Raw genomic sequence first — 23627 nt, 5'->3', positions numbered from 1 at the left:
TAACCTATGTTAACCCCCTGGTGTCTGCTCCCTCTGTTGTCGTGTATAACCTATGTTAACCCCCTGGTGTCTGCTCCCTCTGTTGTCGTGTATAACCTATGTTAACCCCCTGGTGTCTGCTCCCTCTGTTGTCGTGTATAACCTATGTTAACCCCCTGGTGTCTGCTCCCTCTGTTGTCGTGTATAACCTATGTTAACCCCCTGGTGTCTGCTCCCTCTGTTGTTGTGTGTAACCTATGTTAACCCCCTGGTGTCTGCTCCCTCTGTTGTTGTGTGTAACCTATGTTAACCCCCTGGTGTCTGCTCCCTCTGTTGTTGTGTGTAACCTATGTTAACCCCCTGGTGTCTGCTCCCTCTGTTGTTGTGTGTAACCTATGTTAACCCCCTGGTGTCTGCTCCCTCTGTTGTTGTGTGTAACCCATGTTAACCCCCTGGTGTCTGCTCCCTCTGTTGTCTTGTGTAATCCATATTAACCCCCTGGTGTCTGCTCCCTCTGTTGTTGTGTGTAACCTATGTTAACCCCCTGGTGTCTGCTCCCTCTGTTGTTGTGTGTAACCCATGTTAACCCCCTGGTATCTGCTCCCTCTGTAGTTGTGTGTAACACATGTTAACCCCCTGGTGTCTGCTCCCTCTGTAGTTGTGTGTAACTCATGTTAACCCCTGGTGTCTGCTCCCTCTATAGTTGTGTGTAACCCATGTTAACCCCCTGGTATCTGCTCCCTCTGTTGTCTTGTGTAACCCATGTTAACCCCCTCAAAATGTTGAGTCCTATTCTCCGCCGTTTTGGTGAGCGCTGTCTCACAATAACGCAAGCTGTATGTTATGGTAAAGTTATTTAAAAAAATCTAACACAGCGGTTGCATTAAGAACCAGTGTATCTTTCATTTGCCGTACAACAAGTATTTTTATGTAAAGTTTTTGATGAGTTCTTTGGTCAGATTAGGTGAGTGTCCAAAATATCTCCGGAGATTCTGGTGAATCGATGCTACGTATTCACAATGTATAACCAGGATTTGTAGCTATAAATATGCACATTTTCGAACAAAACATAATTGTATTGTATAACATGATGTTATAAGACAGTCATCTGATGAAGTTGTCCAAAGGTTAGTGATTAATTTTATATATTTTGCTGGTTTTTGCGAAAGCTACCTTTGCGGTGAATAAATGCGTTTGTGTGTTTGGCTATTGTGGTAAGCTAATATAATTCTATATTGCGTTTTCGCTGTAAAACACTTAAAAAATCTGAAACATTGGCTGGATTCACAAGTTTATCTTTCATTTGCTGTACACCATGTATTTTTCATAAATGTTTTATGGTGAGTATTTATGTATTTCACGTTGCTCTCTGTAATTATTCTGGCTGCTTTGGTGCTATTTTTGATGGTAGCTGCAATGTAAAACTATGATTTATACCTCAAATATGCACATTTTCGAACAAAACATAAATGTATTGTATAACATGTTATAAGACTGTCATCTGATGAAGTTTTGTCGGTTTTGTGAAAGCTACCTATGCGATGGAAACATGGTGAAAATATGCGGTTGTGTGTTTGGCTATTGTGGTTAGCTAATATAAATACATTGTGTTTTCGCTGTAAAACATTTTAAAAATCGGAAATGATGGCTAGATTCACAAGATGTTTATCTTTCATTTGCTGTATTGGACTTGTGATTTCATGAAAATTATATTATATGATATCCCTGTCCCGTTAGGCTAGGCTATGCTAGTCAGCTTTTTTGATGAGGAGGATCCTGGATCCGGGAGAGAGAAGCGGTAGAGGTTTTAAGACTGAGACTCTAAAACCCAACATTGCAGAGTTATGTGCATCCTTTCAAGCACATCCTTCTCAGTAACCTGTGGTGAGTGATTCACAATTTTCGATGAACAAATGTTTTATATGTAAGATGGCTAAATAAAGAGCAAAATGATTGATTATTCTTGTATTATTATTTGTGCCCTGGTCCTATAAGAGCTCTTTGTCACTTCCCACGAGCCGGGTTGTTACAAAAACTCACACTCATTCTTATGTTTAATAAATGTATAGTATAGTGTGTGTGTGGCAGGCTTACAATGATGGCAAAAAACAATATTTGAGAGTGTGCTGACCCTGGAGCTAGCTTGAGGTTGAGTGTTTGAAGGGGTACGGGACTCTAAAACGTTTGGGAACCATTGGTCTCGACATAAAGAGACAGGGGGGGGGGTCTGTTTCGCTCACTGGGATGCTTTCTCCAGATACATTCAGCCTCTTGTGAATTGAAGGAAAATGATGAAACACAAAGAGACGAAAGATACATGAATTTATGTTTTGTTCTTTGTTTTCTTGGTCAATGTTTTTGGGGAAGTCTGGCTTCCTTTGGCATCCACGAATACACACCACTGGTCAACACAGTAACACAGTCAGAAAAGCCCAGGAAGAGTTGCCTCAGGTTGACTCCTCTGAGCTCCCAGCTATCCTACCAGGACCCAGTCTTAGAGCAACCCTTCATCTTACTGTGTTGGGGCAGTGGTTCAAATAGATGGGGGAGGTATAGCTATGATTAGACTACATTTCCCAGTAGAGGTATCAATGCCATCCCCCATGTTATTGAGCTGGGCCAGAGCTGTTTGTGTGTGTGTGTGTGCGTGTTCATGTGTGTGCGTAAGCGTGTATGTGTGTTTGTGCGTGTGTGCGTGTGTGCGTGTGTGCGCGTGTGTGCGTGCATGCGTGTATGTGTGTGTGTGTGTGTGTGTGTGTGTGTGTGTGTGTGTGTGTGTGTGTGTGTGTGTGTGTGTGTGTGTGTGTGTGTGTGTGTGTGTGTGTGTGTGTGTGTGTGTGTGTGTGTGTGTGTGTGTGTGTGCGCATGTGTGTGCGCGTGTGTGTGTGTGTGTGTGTGTGTGTGTGTGTGTGTGTGTGTGTGTGTGTGTGTGTGTGTGTGTGTGTGTGTGTGTGTGTGTGTGTGTGTGTGTGTGGAGTCAAATAGCTGGGGTTGACTACTTTAGATTTTGCTTAGTCCCTGTAGACTAACAGAGGACTTCACACATCACTGACATGCCATTGGCTTTGCCAGCAGTATTGGCATAATTCTGTCAATTAGCTAATCAATATGTTAATATTGATTTGAGAGAATGTACATCCTTATCTGTCGTGTGTGCGTGTGTGTGCGTGCGTGCGTGTGTACGTGTGTGTGTGTCCGTGTGTGTGTGTGCGTGTGCGTGTACATGTGTGTGCATGCATGCGTGTGCATGTGTGTGTGTGTGCGGTTCATGGTGTACTAGAGCTATTATATCCCGTCTTGTGCATTCAGCTCATGTCCATGTAAAACTATTAGCAGCCTTGAAGAAGAGGCTTGTTCTCGCTCCAACAGAGGATACTGTGTATCTACATATCTACCCAGGGTCTGTGTTGGCTGTCTACCCAGGGTCTGTGTTGGCTGTCTACCCAGGGTCTGTGTTGGCTGTCTACCCAGGGTCTGTGTTGGCTGTCTACCCAGGGTCTGTGTTGGCTGTCTACCCAGGGTCTGTGTTGGCTGTCTACCCAGGGTCTGTGTTGGCTATCTACCCAGGGTCTGTGTTGGCTGTCTACCCAGGGTCTGTGTTGGCTGTCTACCCAGGGTCTGTGTTGGCTGTCTACCCAGGGTCTGTGTTGGCTATCTACCCAGGGTCTGTGTTGGCTGTCTACCCAGGGTCTGTGTTGGCTGTCTACCCAGGGTCTGTGTTGGCTATCTACCCAGGGTCTGTGTTGGCTATCTACCCAGGGTCTGTGTTGGCTGTCTACCCAGGGTCTGTGTTGGCTATCTAACCAGGGTCTGTGTTGGCTGTCTACCCAGGGTCTGTGTTGGCTATCTACCCAGGGTCTGTGTTGGCTGTCTACCCAGGGTCTGTGTTGGCTATCTACCCAGGGTCTGTGTTGGCTGTCTCCCAGGGTCTGTGTCGGCTGTCTACCCAGAGTCTGTGTTGGTTGTCTACCCAGGGTCTGTGTTGGCTGTCTACCCAGGGTCTGTGTTGGCTATCTACCCAGGGTCTGTGTTGGCTGTCTACCCAGGATCTGTGTTGGCTATCTACCCAGGGTCTGTATTGGCTATCGACCCAGGGTCTGTGTTGGCTGTCTACCCAGGGTCTGTGTTGGCTGTCTACCCAGGGTCTGTGTTGGCTGTCTACCCAGGGTCTGTGTTGGCTATCTACCCAGGGTCTGTGTTGGCTATCTACCCAGGGTCTGTGTTGGCTGTCTACCCAGGGTCTGTGTTGACTGTCTACCCAGGGTCTGTGTTGGCTGTCTACCCAGGGTCTGTGTTGGCTGTCTACCCAGGGTCTGTGTTGGCTGTTTACCCAGGGTCTGTGTTGGCTGTTTACCCAGGGTCTGTGTTGGCTATCTACCCAGGGTCTGTGTTGGCTGTCTACCCAGGGTCTGTGTTGGCTGTCTACCCAGGGTCTGTGTTGGCTATCTACCCAGGGTCTGTGTTGGCTATCTACCCAGGGTCTGTGTTGGCTGTCTACCCAGGGTCTGTGTTGGCTGTCTACCCAGGGTCTGTGTTGGCTGTCTACCCAGGGTCTGTGTTGGCTATCTACCCAGGGTCTGTGTTGGCTGTCTACCCAGGGTCTGTGTTGGCTGTCTACCCAGGGTCTGTGTTGGCTGTCTACCCAGGGTCTGTGTTGGCTATCTACCCAGGGTCTGTGTTGGCTGTCTACCCAGGGTCTGTGTTGGCTGTCTACCCAGGGTCTGTGTTGGCTATCTACCCAGGGTCTGTGTTGGTTATCTACCCAGGGTCTGTGTTGGCTGTCTACCCAGGGTCTGTGTTGGCTATCTACCCAGGGTCTGTGTTGGCTGTCTACCCAGGGTCTGTGTTGGCTGTCTACCCAGGGTCTGTGTTGGCTGTCTACCCAGGGTCTGTGTTGGCTGTCTACCCAGGGTCTGTGTTGGCTGTCTACCCAGGGTCTGTGTTGGCTGTCTACCCAGGGTCTGTGTTGGCTGTCTACCCAGGGTCTGTGTTGGCTATCTACCCAGGGTCTGTGTTGGCTGTCTACCCAGGGTCTGTGTTGGCTGTCTACCCAGGGTCTGTGTTGGCTATCTACCCAGGGTCTGTGTTGGCTATCTACCCAGGGTCTGTGTTGGCTGTCTACCCAGGGTCTGTGTTGGCTGTCTACCCAGGGTCTGTGTTGGCTGTCTACCCAGGGTCTGTGTTGGCTGTCTACCCAGGGTCTGTGTTGGCTGTCTACCCAGGGTCTGTGTTGGCTGTCTACCCAGGGTCTGTGTTGGCTGTCTACCCAGGGTCTGTGTTGGCTATCTACCCAGGGTCTGTGTTGGCTGTCTACCCAGGGTCTGTGTTGGCTGTCTACCCAGGGTCTGTGTTGGCTATCTACCCAGGGTCTGTGTTGGTTATCTACCCAGGGTCTGTGTTGGCTGTCTACCCAGGGTCTGTGTTGGCTATCTACCCAGGGTCTGTGTTGGCTATCTACCCAGGGTCTGTGTTGGCTATCTACCCAGGGTCTGTGTTGGCTGTCTACCCAGGGTCTGTGTTGGCTATCCACCCAGAGTCTGTGTTGGCTATCTACCCAGGGTCTGTGTTGGCTATCTACCCAGGGTCTGTGTTGGCTATCTACCCAGGGTCTGTGTTGGCTGTCTACCCAGGGTCTGTGTTGGCTATCCACCCAGAGTCTGTGTTGGTTATCTACCCAGGGTCTGTGTTGGCTGTCTACCCAGGGTCTGTGTTGGCTATCTACCCAGGGTCTGTGTTGGCTATCTACCCAGGGCCTGTGTTGGCTGTCTACCCAGGGTCTGTGTTGGCTGTCTGCCCAGGGTCTGTGTTGGCTATCTACCCAGGGTCTGTGTTGGCTATCTACCCAGGGTCTGTGTTGGCTATCTACCCAGGGTCTGTGTTGGCTGTCTACCTGTCTCCCTGTGAAGCCTGTTGAGGGGTAGACTACCTGTACCAGGAGCTCTCAGAGAAGCTCTCTCCATCTCGCTTCACAGAACAGTCTGCCCTCACCGTTGCTGTGACTACCGGCAATCGTCATGGCAACCTGCGGTGGATGAGCGAGGAGGGAGAGGAATGTCTAAAAGCACCGGGTGGAAAGATAAACTCTATTTAGTGATATTTAGTGGTACTTAATGGTATTTAGTGGTATTTAATGGTATTTATTGGTACTTAATGGTGTTTTTAGGGATACTTAATGGTATTTAGGGGTATTTAGTGGCTTTTTAATGCCAAATGAATGGTATAGACTACAGTCTATTATTTTTTGTTGAATACCTATTACCAAACTAGCTGTTTTGATGGAGGTCCCTGTCCCTGTCAGAGTGTATGAGCGAGGAGATGTGGGAATGTGGCTCTCTGTTTTGGATGCCTCTCCTTAAGATGTATCGCAAACAATGAAACAGAATGGATTTAACCAGGGACATTCCAGAAGGTGAAAACACTAAGCGTTGTATTGTCTGGACATGAATATCTCAATATGACCTACAGGAGAATGGACAGATCAATGCTTTTGGAAAACATACTTCTGTCTAGGCCTACATAATACCTATTCATTGCATATGGTTTGAGAGTAACCCCTTGCTCCAACCTTGGCCTGAGGGTGGGTAGGAGTTGCTCCAACCTTGGCCTGAGGGTGGGTAGGAGTTGCTCCAACCTTGGCCTGAGGGTGGGTAGGAGTTGCTTCAACCTTGGCCTGAGGGTGGGTAGGAGTTGCTTCAACCTTGGCCTGAGGGTGGGTAGGAGTTGCTCCAACCTTGGCCTGAGGTTGGGTAGAAGTTGCTCCAAGCTTGGCCTGAGGGTGGGTAGGAGTTGCTCCAAGCTTGGCCTGAGGGTGGGTAGGAGTTGCTCCAAGCTTGGCCTGAGGGTGGGTAGGAGTTGCTCCAAGCTTGGCCAGAGGGGGGGTAGGAGTTGCTCCAACCTTGGTCTGAGGGTGGGTAGGAGTTGCTCCAACCTTGGCCTGAGGGTGGGTAGGAGTTGCTCCAAGCTTGGCCTGAGGGTGGGTAGGAGTTGCTCCAACCTTGGCCTGAGGGTGGGTAGGAGTGGCTCCAACCTTGGCCTGAGGGTGGGTAGGAGTTGCTCCAACCTTGGCCTGAGGGTGGGTAGGAGTGGCTCCAACCTTGGCCTGAGGGTGGGTAGGAGTTGCTCCAACCTTGGCCTGAGGGTGGGTAGGAGTTGCTCCAACCTTGGCCTGAGGGTGGGTAGGAGTTGCTCCAACCTTGGCCTGAGGGTGGGTAGGAGTTCCTTATCCCCCCCTCTTGAATAAATAGATTGGAATTAGGGAAAATCAATACCTAATCAGTTCCTTACCTAATTCCAAGCAGTATGTGGCGTGTTAAAGAGGAACTCCTGTGAAAATGAGCCTCTGCCATTTGAATATCTGTTCTGAGGTTCTGGTTATAGTTCTGTAGATCTGTGTCGGTCCAAAAACACTTTCATCTAGATCTGATTCTGACCTATCAGAACAAGGCTGAAAGGGAATTTAAAAACAAAAATAGAACTTGCATGAGTATTGTGTGTGCTAGTTCTTGAGTGTGTGTGTGTATGTGTGTTTGCATGTGAGCATGCAAGTGTGTGTGTGTTTGTCCAGGTCCCATTTGACTCCCCCTGGACTCCCCCTCCCTAAAGGTAATTGATCCCCCCCACCCCACCCAACCACAGACTCTAATTCCTCTCTGATTCCCATTCCACCGCTGTGACTGGTAATTAAACCTAGGAGGATAACAAGGTCACTTGCCAGGTCAGAGGGAAAGGTTACAGCATCAAACACACACACGCGCACGCACGCACGCACGCACGCACGCACGCACGCACGCACGCACGCACACACACACACACACACACACACACACACACACACACACACACACACACACACACACACACACACACACACACACACACACACACACACACACACACACACACACACACGAACGCACAACCACACACACAAACACAAACATGCACACATGCCGGAGGTTCTCCTGTTTCTCATGGCACTTCACTATAGAAAAATACTTCTAAGTTCAAGATTAGCCTGCAAGTTTATGTTGTGGTGAACCGCAGAACCTCCGACCACCCCCACCCCTCTGACCAACTCTCTCTCCACCCCCAACCACCACCACCCTGACCAACTCTCTCTCCACCCCCAACCACCACCACCCTGACCAACTCTCTCTCCACCCCCAACCACCATCACTCTGACCAACTCTCTCTCTCTCCACTCCAAACCCCAACCACCCTGACCAACTCTCCCTCCACTCCCAACCATCACCACAACCACCCTGACCAACTCTCTCTCCACTCCCAACCACCACCACCCTGACCAACTCTCTCTCCACCCCCAACCACCACCCCTCTGACCAACTCTCTCTCCACTCCCATCCACCACCACTCTGACCAACTCTCTCTCCACCCCCAACCACCACCACCCTGACCAACTCTCTCTCCACCCCCAACCACAACCACCCTGACCAACTCTCTCTCCACCCCCAACCACCACCACCCTGACCAACTCTCTCTCCACCCCCAACCACCACAGGCCTCAACAAATCTAAAAGGAGACATCTGTCAGGTAATCAGATGTTGCAATAAATTAATAAAAATACCCTCTTCCTTCTTCTCCATGTCAGAATGAGGAATAGTATCTGTGTATTTCACTGGATCATCATTCTCAATGGGAAGACTCATTCAGAAATGGAACATTTCTACCTCTCAGCATACACTGTGAACACCAAGCCAGACAGGACAGACCATTTGCTTACCGCCCCAATAGGTCCACAGATGATGCAATCACCATCACAGTGCACACTGCCCTATCCCATCTGGACAAGAGGAATACCTATGTAAGAATACTGTTCATTGACTACAGCTCAGCATTCAACACCATAGTACCCTCCAAGCTCATCATTAAGCTTGAGGCACTGGGTCTCAACCCCGCCCTGTGCAATTGGGTCCTGGACTTCCTGACGGGCCACCCCCAGGTGGTGAAAGTAGGAAACAACATCTACAATTCGCTGATCCTCAACACTGGGGCCCCACAATGGTGCATGCTCAGCCCCCTCCTGTACTCCCTGTTCACCCATGACTGCGTGGCCATGCACGCCTCCAACTCAATCATTAACAGTGGTAGGCTTGATTATCAACAATGACGAGACAGCCTACAGGGAGGAGGTGAGGGCACTCGGAGTGTGGTGTCAGGAAAACAACCTCTTACTCAACATTAACAAAACAAAAGAGATGATCGTGGACTTCAGGAAACAGCAGAAGGAGCAACTCCCTATCCACATCAAAAAGACAGCAGTGGAGAAGGTGGAAAGTTTTAAGTTCCTTGGCGTACACATCAAGGACAAACTGAAATGGTCCACCCTCACAGACAGTGGGGTGAAGAAGGCGCAACAGCGCCTCTTCAACCTCAGGAGGCTGAAGAAATGTTGCTTGTCACCTTAAACCCTCACAAACTTCTACAGATGCACAATTGAGAGCATCCGGTCGGGCTGTATCACCGCCTGGTACGGCAACTGCACCGCCCACAATCGTAAGGCTCTCCAGAGGGTAGTGCGGTCTGCAAAACGCATCACCGGGGGCAAACTACCTGCCCTCCAGGACACCTACAGCACCCGATGTCACAGGAAGACCAAAAAGACCATCAAGTACAACAACCACCCGAGCCACTGCCTGTTCACCCCGCAACCATCCAGAAGGCGAGGGCAGTACAGGTGCATCAAAGCTGGGACCGAGAGACTGAAAAACAGATTCTATCTCAAGGCCATCAGAATGTTAAACAGCCATCACTAACACAGAGAGGCTGCTGCCTACATACAGACTTGAAATCATTGGCCACTTTAATAAATGTATCACTAGTCACTTTAATAATGCCACTTTAATGTTTACATGTCCTGCATTACTCATCTCATATGTATATACTGTATTTTATATCATCTATTGCATCTTGCCTATGCCGCTCTGTCATTGCTCATCCATATATTTATATGTACTGTATATATTCTTATTTCATTCCTTTACTTAGATTTGTGTGTATTAGGTAGTGTAACGGTGCTCTAGCTCTTCCTCCTCCTCGGACGAGGAGAGGAGAGAAGGATCGGTGGACCAATACGCAGCGAGGTATGATGACATAATGAATTTATTAAATAAAGACGAAACACGAAGAACACTTGAATAACTTACAAAATAAGAAAACGACGTAGACGAAACCTGAACATGGAACTTACATAAAGACACGAAAGAACTCACGAACAGGAATAGACTATATAAAACGAACAAACCAAAAACAGTCCCGTGTGGTGCACAGACACAGACACGGAAGACACAGGAGACAATCACCCACAAACAAACAGTGTGAACAGCCAACCTATATATGGTTCTCAATCAGAGGAAAACGTCAAACACCTGTCTCTGATTGAGAACCATATAAGGCTGATTACAAGACCTAAACATAGAAACACAAAACATAGAAATGCCCACACACACTCACGCCCTGACCGACTAACACATACAAAACAACAGAAAATAGGTCAGGAACGTGACATAACCCCCCCCTCAAGGTGCATACTCCGGACGCACTACCAAAAGTCTAGGGGAGGGTCTGGGTGGGCATCTGACCACGGTGGTGGCTCAGGCTCTGGACGAGGTCCCCACCCCACCATAGTCAATCCCAGCTTCCGTAGCCTCCTCAAAATGACCACCCTCCAAATAACCCCACCTAAATTAAGGGGCAACACCAGAATGACTGGCGGATCCTGGCTGGCTGGCTCTGGCGGATCCTGGCTGGCTGGCTCTGGCTGGTCATGGCTTGCTGACGGCTCTGGACGGTCATGGCTGGCTGACTCTGGCGGATCCTGGCTGGCTGGCTCTGGCGGATCCTGGCTGGCTGGCTCTGGCTGGTCCTGGCTGGCTGGCTCTGGCTGGTCCTGGCTGGCTGGCTCTGGCTGGTCCTGGGCTCTGGCTGGTCCTGGCTGGACGGCTCTGGCTGGTCCTGGCTGGACGGCTCTGGCTGGTCCTGGCTGGACGGCTCTGGCTGGTCCTGGCTGGCTGGCTCTGGCAGCTCCTGGCTGGACGGCTCTGGCTGGTCCTGGCTGGACGGCTCTGGCTGGTCCTGGCTGGACGGCTCTGGCTGATCCGGTCTGGCGGAAGGCTCTGGCTGATCCGGTCTGGCGGAAGGCTCTGGCTGATCCGGTCTGGCGAAAGGCTCTGGCTGATCCGGTCTGGCGGAAGGCTCTGGCTGATCCGGTCTGGCGGAAGGCTCTGGCTGATCCGGTCTGGCGGAAGGCTCTGGCTGATCCCTGTCTGGCGGACGGCTCTAGCGGCTCCTGTCTGGCGGACGGCTCTGTAGGCTCATGGCAGACGGGCGGCTTTGCAGGCTCATGGCAGACGGGCGGCTTTGAAGGCTCAATACAGACGGGCAGTTCATGCGGCGCTTGGCAGACGGACAGTTCAGACAGCGTTGGGCAGACGGGCAGTTCAGGCGCCGTTGGGCAGACGGGCAGTTCAGGCGCCGCTTGGCAGACGGGCAGTTCAGGCGCCGCTTGGCAGACGGCAGACTCTGGCCGACTGAGACGCACTATAGGCCTGGTGCGTGGCGCCGGAACTGGAGGTACCGGGCTAAGGACACGCACCTTTAGGCTAGTGCGGGGAACAACAACAGGGCACACTGGACTCTCGATGCGCACTATAGGCCTGGTGCGTGGTACCGAAACTGGAGGTACCGGGCTGAGGGCACGCACCTCAGGGCGAGTGCGGGGAGAAGGAACAGTGCATACAGGGCTCTGGAGACGCACAGGTGGCTTAGTGCGTGGTGCCGGAACTGGAGGCACCGGGCCGAAGACACACACCACAGGAAGAGTGCGTGGAGGAGGAACTGGGCTCTGGAGACGCACAGGAAGCCTGGTGCGTGGTGTAGGCACTGGTGGTACTGGGCTGGAGCGGGGAGGTGGCGCCGGAAATACCGGACCGTGCAGGCGTACTGGCTCCCTTGAGCATTGAGCCTGCCCAACCTTACCTGGTTGAATACTCCCCGTCGCCCGACCAGTGCGGGGAGGTGGAATAACCCGCACCGGGCGATGTAGGCGAACCGGGGACACCATGCGTAAGGCTGGTGCCATGAATGCCAGCCCGAGGAGACGCACTGGAGACCAGACACGTTGAGCCGGCTTCATGGCACCTGGCTCAATGCCCAATCTAGCCCTACCAGTGCGGGGAGGTGGAATAACCCGCACCGGGCTATGCACACGTACAGGAGACACCGTGCGCTCTACTGCGTAACACGGTGTCCGCCCGTACTCCTGCTCTCCACGGTTAGCCTGAGAAGTGGGCGCAGGTCTCCTACCTGCCCTTGGCCCACTACCTCTTAGCCCCCCCCCCCCAAGAAATGTTTGGGTAGTACTCACGGGCTTTTCAGGCTTCCAGCCACGTCTCCTTGCTACCTCCTCAAACCACCGCTCCTGGGCTTTAGCTGCCTCCCTCTCTTCAATAGAGCGGCGATATGCCCCTGTCTGAGCCCAGGGTCCTTTTCCGTTCAATATTTCCTCCCATGTCCACGAGTCCTGGTTTCCTTGTTGCGCTCTCCCCCGTCGCTTGGTCCTAGGTTGGTGGGTGATTCTGTAACGGTGCTCTAGCTCTTCCTCCTCCTCGGACGAGGAGAGGAGAGAAGGATCGGTGGACCAATACGCAGCGAGGTATGATGACATAATGAATTTATTAAATAAAGACGAAACACGAAGAACACTTGAATAACTTACAAAATAAGAAAACGACGTAGACGAAACCTGAACATGGAACTTACATAAAGACACGAAAGAACTCACGAACAGGAATAGACTACATAAAACGAACAAACCAAAAACAGTCCCGTGTGGTGCACAGACACAGACACGGAAGACACAGGAGACAATCACCCACAAACAAACAGTGTGAACAGCCAACCTATATATGGTTCTCAATCAGAGGAAAACGTCAAACACCTGTCTCTGATTGAGAACCATATAAGGCTGATTACAAGACCTAAACATAGAAACACAAAACATAGAAATGCCCACCCACACTCACGCCCTGACCGACTAACACATACAAAACAACAGAAAATAGGTCAGGAACGTGACAGGTAGTTGTTGTGGCATTGTTAGATTACATGTTAGATATTGCTGCAGTGTCGGAACTAGAAGCACAAGCATTTTGCTACACTCGCATTAACATCTGCTAAACTTGTGTATGTGACCAATACATTTGGATTTATAGTATTTGGAACAGTATTTCTACTTCATATTTCTACTTCCGGCGCCGAAAAGAGATGGCCGCCTCGCTTCGTGTTCCTTGGAAAATATGCAGTATTTTGTTTTTTTACGTGTTATTTCTTACATCGGTACCCCGGGTAATCTTAGGTTTCATTACATACAGTCGGGAGGAACTACTGAATATACGATTAACGTCAACTCATCATCGTTCCTACCAGGAATATGACTTTCCCGAAACGGATCCAGTGTTTTGCCTTCCACCCAATACAATGGATCTGATCCCAGCCGGCGACCCTGTGCGACGCCGAAAAAGGGGAAAACGTGGCGGTCTCGTGGTCAGGCTTCGGAGACGGGCACATCGCGCTCCACTCCCTAGCATACTACTCGCCAATGTCCAGTCTCTTGACAATAAGGTTGATGAAATCCGAGCACGGGTAGCATTCCAGAGAGACATCAGGGATTGCAACGTGCTCTGCTTCACGGAAACATGGCTAACTCAAGGGACGCTAACGGAGTCGGTGCAGCCAGCTGGTTTCTTCATGCATCGCGCCGACAGAAACAAACATCTTTCCGGTAAGAAGAGGGGCGGGGGGGTATGCCTTATGATTAACGAGAAGTGGTGTGATCATCATAACAACACACAAGAACTCAAGTCGTTCTGTTCACCTGATCTAGAACTCCTCACAATCAAATGTCGACCGCATTATCTACCAAGGGAATTCTCGTCAATCATAATCACAGCCGTATACATTCCCCCCCAAGCAGACACATCGATGGCCCTGAACGAACTTTATCTGACTCTTTGTAAACTGGAAACCACACACCCTGAGGCTGCATTCATCGTAGCTGGGGATTTTAACAAGGCTAATCTAAAAACAAAACTCCCTAAATTCTATCAGCATATCGATTGTGCTACCAGGGCTGGAAAAACACTAGACCATTGTTATACTAATTTCCGCGACGCTTATAAGGCCCTCCCCCGCCCCCCTTTCGGAAAAGCTGACCACGACTCCATTTTGTTGATTCCAGCCTACAAACAGAAACTCAAACAACAAGCTCCCGCGCTCAGGTCTGTTCAACGCTGGTCCGACCAATCTGAATCCACGCTTCAAGACTGCTTCGATCACGCGGATTGGAATATGTTCCGCATCGCGTCCAACAACAATATTGACGAATATGCTGATTCGGTGAGCGAGTTCATTAGGAAGTGCATTGACGATGTCGTACCCACAGCAACGATAAAAACATTCCCAAACCAGAAACCGTGGATTGACGGCAGCATTCGCGTGAAACTGAAAGCGCGAACCACTGCTTTTAACCAGGGCAAGGTGACCGGAAGCATGACCGAATACAAACAGTGTAGCTATTCTCTCCGCAAGGCAATCAAACAGGCTAAGTCTCAGTACAGAGACAAAATCGAGTCGAAATTCAACAGCTCAGACACAAGAGGTATGTGGCAGGGTCTACAGTCAATCACGGATTACAAAAAGAAAACCAGCCCCGTCGAGGACCAGGATGTCTTGCTCCCAGACAGGCTAAACAACTTTTTTGCCCGCTTTGAGGACAATACAGTGCCACTGACACGGCCCCCTACCAAAACCTGCGGGCTCTCCTTCACTGCAGCCGAGGTGAGTAAAACATTTAAACGTGTTAACCCTCGCAAGGCTGCAGGCCCAGACGGCATTCCCAGCCGCGTCCTCAGAGCATGCGCAGACCAGCTGGCTGGTGTGTTTACGGACATATTCAATCAATCCTTATCCCAGTCTGCTGTTCCCACATGCTTCAAGAGGGCCACCATTGTTCCTGTTCCCAAGAAAGCTAAGGTAACTGAGCTAAACGACTACCGCCCCGTAGCACTCACTTCCGTCATCATGAAGTGCTTTGAGAGACTAGTCAAGGACCATATCACCTCCACCCTACCGGACACCCTAGACCCACTCCAATTTGCTTACCGACCCAATAGGTCCACAGACGACGCAATCGCAACCACACTGCACACTGCCCTAACCCATCTGGACAAGAGGAATACCCATGTGAGAATGCTGTTCATCGATTACAGCTCAGCATTTAACACCATAGTACCCTCCAAACTCGTCATCAAGCTCGAGACCCTGGGTCTCGACCCCGCCCTGTGCAACTGGGTCCTGGACTTCCTGACGGGCCGCCCCCAGGTGGTGAGAGTAGGTAACAACATCTCCACCCCGCTGATCCTCAACACTGGGGCCCCACAAGGGTGCGTTCTGAGCCCTCTCCTGTACTCCCTGTTCACCCACGACTGCGTGGCCATGCACGCCTCCAACTCAATCATCAAGTTTGCGGATGACACTACAGTGGTAGGCTTGATTACCAACAACGACGAGACGGCCTACAGGGAGGAGGTGAGGGCCCTCGGAGTGTGGTGTCAGGAAAATAACCTCATACTCAACGTCAACAAAACAAAGGAGATGATTGTGGACTTCAGGAAACAGCAGAGGGAGCACCCCCCTATCCACATCGACGGGTCAGTAGTGGAGAAGGTGGAAAGTTTTAAGTTCCTCGGTGTACACATCACGGACAAACTGAATTGGTCCACCCACACAGACAGCGTTGTGAAGAAGGCGCAGCAGCGCCTCTTCAACCTCAGGAGGCTGAAGAAATTCGGCTTGTCACCAAAAGCACTCACAAACTTCTACAGATGCACAATCGAGAGCATCCTGTCGGGCTGTATCACCGCCTGGTACGGCAACTGCTCCGCCCACAACCGTAAGGCTCTCCAGAGGGTAGTGAGGTCTGCAGAACGCATCACCAGGGGCAAACTACCTGCCCTCCAGGACACCTACACCACCCGATGTCACAGGAAGGCCATAAAGATCATCAAGGACAACAACCACCCAAGCCACTGCCTGTTCACCCCGCTATCATCCAGAAGGCGAGGTCAGTACAGGTGCATCAAAGCAGGGACCGAGAGACTGAAAAACAGCTTCTATCTCAAGGCCATCAGACTGTTAAACAGCCACCACTAACATTTAGCGGCCGCTGCCAACATACTGACTCAACTCCAGCCACTTTAAAAATGGGAATTGATGGAAATTATGTAAAAATGTACCACTAGCCACTTTAAGCAATGCCACTTAATACAATGTTTACATACCCTACATTACCCATCTCATATGTATATACTGTACTCTATATCATCTACTGCATCTTGCCATCTTTATGCAATACATGTACCACTAGCCACTTTAAACTATGCCACTTTATGTTTACATACCCTACAGTACTCATCTCATACGTATATACCGTACTCTATACCATCTACTGCATCTGCCATGCCGTTCTGTACCACCACTCATTCATATATCTTTATGTACATATTCTTTATCCCTTTACACTTGTGTGTGTGTGTAAGGTAGTAGTGTGGAATTGTTAGGTTAGATTACTGTTGGTTATTACTGCATTGTCGGAACTAGAAGCACAAGCATTTCGCTACACTCGCATTAACATCTGCTAACCATGTGTATGTGACTAATACAATTTGATTTGATTTGATTTGATTTTATATGACTGGATTCAATCTGTGAAGGCTGTTGATCTCATATGTACCCATATGTCTCTGTCTCTGCTCTCTGTTCCTGTCCCTGTCCCTGCTCTCTGTCTCTGTCTCTGCTCTCTGTTCCTGTCCCTGTCCCTGTCCCTACTCTCTGTCTCTGTCTCTGCTCTCTGTCCCTGTCCCTGCTCTCTGTCTCTGTCTCTGCTCTCTGTCCCTGTCCCTGTCCCTGTCCCTGTCCCTGTCCCTGTCCCTGTCCCTGTCCCTGTCCCTGTCCCTGCTCTCTGTCTCTGTCTCTGCTCTCTGTCCCTGTCCCTGCTCTCTGTCTCTGTCTCTGTCTCTGTCCCTGTCCCTGCTCTCTGTCTCTGTCTCTGTCTCTATCCCTGCTCTCTGTCTCTGTCTCTGTCTCTGTCTGTCTCTGTCCCCAATCCCAGCCCCAGCCCCAGCCACAGCCCCAGCTCCTACGGGGCATACTCTGTCTAATACTGACCTCTTCTGTCCTCCGAAGGAAGTGTAGCAAAATAGTGTGGTTTCCTTTACCTGCATTGGATTGAATTGGGGAGTGCATCCCAATAATATCTCCTTTCTCCTAAAGTGTACACTCGTTCCCTGCACTCGTTCACTACCACAGATCTAAACGCATTGTATTGGTGGAAACATGGGCTTGAGGGGTTTTCCACAGTATGTCTTATACCAGTTATATTTCCTTTGAAATTAGCAAAGGGAAGTGAACAAGTGCACACTTTGGGAGGAAGGAGAGATCATTTGGGACGAAGCCCTGGTGGTTAATAAACAACCTCTGTGTCTGATGTTAGTGTCCCAAAGGTAGTCAGTGTCTTCAGAACTCTCTCTCTCATTCTGACTCAGCACGGCAACAGCACGGTAACATGGCTCACCACCGCTTTGAGGGCAAAGAACACGCAGCTTCCTACCTGAGGTACAGGGTGTCCCCCCCACAGGAACTGATCACAGAGATACTGGGATTTCTGGAGAATATGGTAGGGGCGTGTGTGTGTGTGTGTGTGTGTGTGTGTGTGTGTGTGTGTGTGTGTGTGTGTGTGTGTGTGTGTGTGTGTGTGTGTGTGTGTGTGTGTGTGTGTGTGTGTGTGTGTGTGTGTGTGTGTGTGTGTGTGTGTGTGCGTGTGCGTACGAGCGTGTGCAGGGAATGTAGTTTGCCCCTAGACCCTTGCCCTGTTCGAATGATTTTTGTGAACAAAAATTGTTCACGATTGTGTAAGCCCAAACCGATCTAATCGTATGTATTTGGCTGCTATAATTGTGCCTATCTGGATTTAATAGCGTAATTTGTTTTTTCACAAACTGTATAACGCTGATGTAACGCTGATATAACGCTGATGTAACGCTGATGTAACGCTGATGTAACGCTGATATAACGCTGATGTAACGCTGATATAACGCTGATATAATGCTGATATAATGCTGATATAACGCTGATGTAACGCTGATATAATGCTGATATAATGCTGATATAACGCTGAGATAACGCTGATATAACGCTGATGTAACGCTGATATAACGCTGACTTCCGATGTTATTGTCACTTCAGAAAGGAAGGCCGTTTGACCTCGCCGTGGACGTAGGCTGTGGCTCGGGACAGGGGACACTTCTACTGGCACCTCACTTTACCCAGGTGATCGGGACAGACATCAGCCCCGCCCAGCTGGAGGTGGCTCTGGCCAATAGCAGCGCCCCAAATATCTGCTACAGGTGAGAAGGGGGAGGGGCACGCAGGATAGTGGGCGGGAATTGCTTTGTTGTCCTATCAAGGATCAAGGTCAATCCAAGGTCATACTTTTCTAAGTGAAGTGTAGTATGTATTGTGATGTGTTATATGTCTGTCAGGAATGTTGGTACTGTTGGCAGACAACAGTGTCTATTGGACAATGAAGTATTCATTCATTCCTTCTTCATATTTAGATGTAATTATCATGTTTTTGATACCCTACATTTACATTTACATTTAAGTCATTTAGCAGACGCTCTTATCCAGAGCGACTTACAAGTTGGTGCATTCACCTTATGATATCCAGTGGAACAACCACTTTACAATAGTGCATCTAACTCTTTTAAGGGGGGGGGGTTAGAAGGATTACTTTATCCTATCCTAGGTATTCCCTACCCCATTGAAACATACCTGTAGTTTTAACTAGTAACATAATTAACTCAGACACTTTGAGGGCCAAACGTCACCAGTTAAACATCCAAAATGTGTAACCCTTTAACCAGCGTGCATACATTGTCTCACATCTCCCATAACCCCACAGGCAGTGTCCTGCAGAGGAGTTACCGTTTGCTGACGGCGGGGCAGACTTGGTGACGTCCATGACCGCGGCCCACTGGTTCGACCGTCCACGGTTCCTCCAGGAGGCAGACAGGCTGCTGAAGCCCAGAGGGTGTCTGGCCCTGATCAGTTACACCCTGGACATGGACCTGGAGTTCGGACAACACTCACACACTCTTACTGACATCTGTCATCAGGTCAGATAACAAACCACTGAGGAATTGATTGATTTAGTTTATAAGATAATTAAAAATAGTAGGCTGCTCCAGATGGAGACAACATCACATACAATCAACTGACCAACTGACTATGTACAGAAGTCCCACTATCTCAGTGTTAAATTAACCATTTTAACGCTGGATAATTGGGACTCATATGTACTCTGTGAAAGGGTTAAACGTAACACTCTCTGAGTTCAATGTACACTGGGATCTGGCCTTCTATGAAGTGTGCAAACTTTGTGACTTCAGAGTAAGGAAACAATGGGAAAGTAATTCAGAGTACGAAAACAACAGAAAAAAAATACTACCTTATTCATGTTCCCCTCCAGTTCTACAAGATCCTGCTGCCATTTCGCAGTGGCCACATAGGTACTACCACTGTCCCTCTCTACAAACAGATGTATGACTCATGCCCGTACCCAGACAAAGAGTGGTGAGTGCTGCTGAACAGCCAAGGTATCCAAACACTACTACTGTATATCTTGCTGTCTCTGTGTCTACTGTGTACACAGTGCCTTCAGAAAGTATTCAGACCCCTTGACGTTTTCCACATTTTGTTACGTTACAGCCTTATTCTAAAATGGATTAAATAAATAAAAATTCCTCAGCAATCTATGCACAATACCCCACAATGATGAAGCAAAAACATGTTTTTAGACATTTTTGCAAATCTTTACGTAAGTATTCACACCATTTGCTATGATATTGAGCTCAGGTGCATCCCGTTTAATTGATCATCCTTGAGATGTTTCTACAACTTGACTGGAATCCACCTGTGGTAATTTTTGGGGATTTTGACATGATTTGGAGAGGCACACACCTGTTTAAATAAAGGTTAAATATAAATATATATATATATGACAGCCCACTTGACATTTGCCAAAAGGCACCTAAAGACTCTCAAACCATGAGAAACAATATTCTTTGGTCTGATGAAACCAAGATTGAACTCTTTGGCCTGAATGCCAAGTGTCACGTCTGGAGGAAACCTGGCACCATCCCTACTGTGAAGCATGGTGGTGGCAGTATCATGCTGTTTGGATGTTTTTCAGTGGCAGGGTATAGGAGACTAGTCAGGATCGAGGGAAAGATGAACAGAGCAAATCCTTGATGAAAACCTGCTCCTCCGGACCTCAGACTTGGGCGAAGGTTCACCTTCCAACAGGACAAAGACCCTAAGCAAACAGTCAAGACAACGCTGGAGTAGCTTCAGGACAAGTCTCTGAATATCCTTGTGTGGCCCAGCCAGAGCCCGGACCTGAACCCGATCATACACTTCTGGAGAGACCTGAAAATAGCTGTGCAGCAACGCTCACCATCCAACCTGACAGAGCATGCGAGGATATGCAGAGAGGAATGGGAGAAACTCCCCAAATACAGGCGTGCCAAGCTTGTAGCATCATACCCAAGAAGACTCAATCGCTTCCTAAGGTGCTTCAACAAAGTCCTGACTAAAGGGTCTGAATACTTAAAAAAATATATATTTTAGAATAAGGTTGTAACTTAATAAAATGTGGAGGGGTTAAGGGCTCGGAATACTTTATGATTGCCCTGAATATTAGTATACTAGCATACCATAGCCTAGCCTAGCATAGCATAGCCTGGTCTAGAGTATCATAGAATAGCATAGCTTAGCCTAGCATAGAATAGCCCGGCCTAGCTTAGCATAAAATAGTATTCTTATTTTGTTCAGTGTTTTTGTGTTGCTCTTTCCAGGCATGAGTGTCTGCGGATGAGGAGCCCGATGCCTCTGAGTGGCTACATCGGCATGGTGGAGACCTTCTCTAGCTATCGGGCGTTGCTGAAGCAGGATCCAGTGGAAGCCCACAAGGTCTCCCAGGCCTTCAGGAACAGGTGAGCTTCAGCATACAGGTGCTCAACATTATTTACAGGCTGGAATTAAATTGAATGTGCCTTTAGCAATGTTTACGCCATGTTTATTTTTACAAACTACTGTCTGCACACTTCTATTACAATTATGAACGCTGGAAGCAACTATCTATGAGGGGAGACTCATCTGCTTACAGGTTTATATATATAAACATTTGAACACAATTCCATAAATACTGCAGTGCAGGTTGGTTTGAAATTAGTTGAATTTCTCATCTCTAAGAAAATCTGAGTGAATTGATGACCATCTTCTTTGACTGTCACTCACTCTGTTCCACCCCTCCTCTTCTGGCCTAGGTTGCTGTCTGTGATGGGGGAGTCGAATCCAGACACAGAGATCACAGTGGTGGTCAAGTATTTCTACTGGCTGGCCTGCAAACCTGCTGCAGCCTGATCTGGAGGCAAAGAAGCAGCAAACCCTACAGACCCTCATCTTCCCTTGATGTTTTCTGTTGCATCTAATGGCAAAATTAAATAACTAAAAGAGGGGTTACACATTCCAACAAACAAGACCACATGTTACATGCAACTTAAATCATTCGTCCATCAAAGTCAAAATGAGAAGTGAACCGACATGAGCTCCAATACCACCTAAAGAAGATGTTTACGACGTTTCAGAATAGTCTGGATACCCGAAGAGCTCAACCATTTCTTGTTTTATAAAGAAACAGCTTGTTAAAATACAATGGTCTTCTCTGGTTTACTGTAAAATTAACTGTAACTGGTCATTACAGTGGTTTGCGTTCTGAACACACAGTCTGATGTCTCCAGCCTCTTGCGTATGCGCTCACACATGCTCCCTCTGTGTCCCTCTGAGTGTTGAGGCTGATGTGTGTGTGTGCATGTGTTTTCAGAGGAGTAGCACTGAGATCCTGCCTGGCAGGAGTCAGTCTCTGACAGTAGTGAGGTCTCACCATCTGAAATGCCATATGGTGCCCCTAGTGGTAGAATAAAGTAATACTTTCCCTACCTCACCTCATAGCCCCATCTCATGGCCCAAAATCAACTCATAGTCCCACCTCATAGCCCCAACTCACAGTCCCACCTCATAGCCCCAACTCATAGCCCCACCTCATAGCCCCAACTCATAGCTCCAACTCACAGTCCCACCTCATAGCCCCAACTCATAGCCCCACCTCATAGCCCCAACTCATAGCTCCAACTCATAGCTCCAACTCATAGCCCCAACTCATAGCCCCACCTCATAGCCCCACCTCATAGCCCCAACTCATAGCCCCAACTCATAGCCCCACCTCATAGCCCCACCTCATAGTCCCAACTCATAGCCCCACCTCATAGCCCCAACTCATAGCCCCACCTCATAGCCCCACCTCATAGCCCCAACTCATAGCCCCAACTCATAGACCCACCTCATAGTCCCACCTCATAGCCCCACCTTATGGCCCCAACTCATAGCCCCACCTCATAGCCCCACCTCATAGACCCAACTCATAGCTCCAACTCATAGCCACAACATAGACTCAACTCATAGCCCCAACTCATAGACCCAACTCATAGCCCCAACTCATAGCCCCAACTCATAGCCACAACATATAGCCACAACTCATAGCCACAACTCATAACCACAACATAGCCACAACTCATAGCCACAACTCATAGCCACAACATAGACCCAACTCATAGCTCCAACTCATAGCCACAACATAGACTCAACTCATAGACCCAACTCTTAGCCCCGACTCATAGCCCCAACTCATAGACCCAACTCTTAGCCCCGACTCATAGCCCCAACTCATAGACCCAACTCATAGACCCAACTCATAGCCCCAACTCCTAGCCACAACATAGCCCCAACTCATAGCCCCAACTCATAGACCCAACTCATAGCTCCAACTCATAGCCACAACATAGACTCAACTCATAGCCCCAACTCATAGACCCAACTCATAGACCCAACTCATAGCCCCAACTCATAGCCACAACATAGCCCCAACTCATAGCCACAACATAGACCCAACTCATAGCCACAACTCATAGCCACAACATAGACCCAACTCATGGCCACAACTCATAGCCACAACTCATAACCACAACATAGCCACAACTCATAGCCACAACTCATAGCCACCTGGGTATACCTGATCCACTAAACTCTGACTCCAGGCCTCAACATGGAAGCGTTCAACAAGCCTTCTCTGAGGTAGCTTCCCTGAGACTACAGGGGTGTATTCATTAGTGCACACCGTAGAAAAAACTTTAGTTCAGAAAAAACTTTAGTTCATTGAATACACCCCAGGTCCTTTATATCAGTTGTGTTTCTCCTCTTCAGATGTAATGTCAGATGCCTACCGTACCATCTTCCCCTCCTCTCTAAGGACTAGAGTTACTTTAACTTAGTGTTACCGGGCTATTAGTCTCTGCCTGTGGCTGAGGTTGGAGCCCCATGTCTGGGACTAGTGTCTGGAACCACCATAATGATCATATAGCCAAGCTGACAGCAGGACAGCTGAGACAGGGGTAAT

At 49.0% G+C, this 23627-nt stretch overlaps 1 protein-coding gene across 2 annotated transcripts; it reads left to right on the top strand.

Annotated features, from left to right (window-relative positions):
- The first annotated feature begins 17577 nt into the window (after positions 1 to 17577).
- Positions 17578 to 21900, top strand: LOC139532649 (putative methyltransferase DDB_G0268948). 2 transcript variants are annotated; one of them, XM_071330552.1, is made up of 7 exons: positions 17578 to 17729; positions 18299 to 18459; positions 19017 to 19230; positions 19584 to 19687; positions 20971 to 21108; positions 21442 to 21496; positions 21569 to 21900. In XM_071330552.1, the coding sequence occupies exons 1-7, from the start codon at positions 17619 to 17621 to the stop codon at positions 21620 to 21622; spliced, it is 837 nt and encodes a 278-aa protein (XP_071186653.1). In that variant the 5' UTR covers positions 17578 to 17618; the 3' UTR covers positions 21623 to 21900. The 2 variants fall into 2 exon arrangements, with proteins under 2 accessions (XP_071186653.1, XP_071186654.1); XM_071330553.1 differs by having other exon boundaries at positions 21442 to 21900.
- The last annotated feature ends 1727 nt before the right edge of the window (positions 21901 to 23627 follow it).

Source organism: Salvelinus alpinus, chromosome 10 (genome assembly GCF_045679555.1).
Source record: "Salvelinus alpinus chromosome 10, SLU_Salpinus.1, whole genome shotgun sequence".
Lineage (NCBI taxonomy): Eukaryota > Metazoa > Chordata > Actinopteri > Salmoniformes > Salmonidae > Salvelinus > Salvelinus alpinus.
Note: the sequence above shows the minus strand (reverse complement) of the source record. Positions and strands in the feature narration are given on the sequence as shown.

Bases quoted from the DNA above. Each gene is read 5' to 3' on its own strand.
- LOC139532649 (XM_071330552.1), top strand. From the start codon at position 17,619: ATGGCTCACCACCGCTTTGAGGGCAAAGAACACGCAGCTTCCTACCTG. The intron at 17,730-18,298 runs GTAGGGGCGTGT...TTGTCACTTCAG, and splicing joins TGGGATTTCTGGAGAATATG to AAAGGAAGGCCGTTTGACCT. The intron at 19,688-20,970 runs GTGAGTGCTGCT...TGCTCTTTCCAG, and splicing joins CCGTACCCAGACAAAGAGTG to GCATGAGTGTCTGCGGATGA.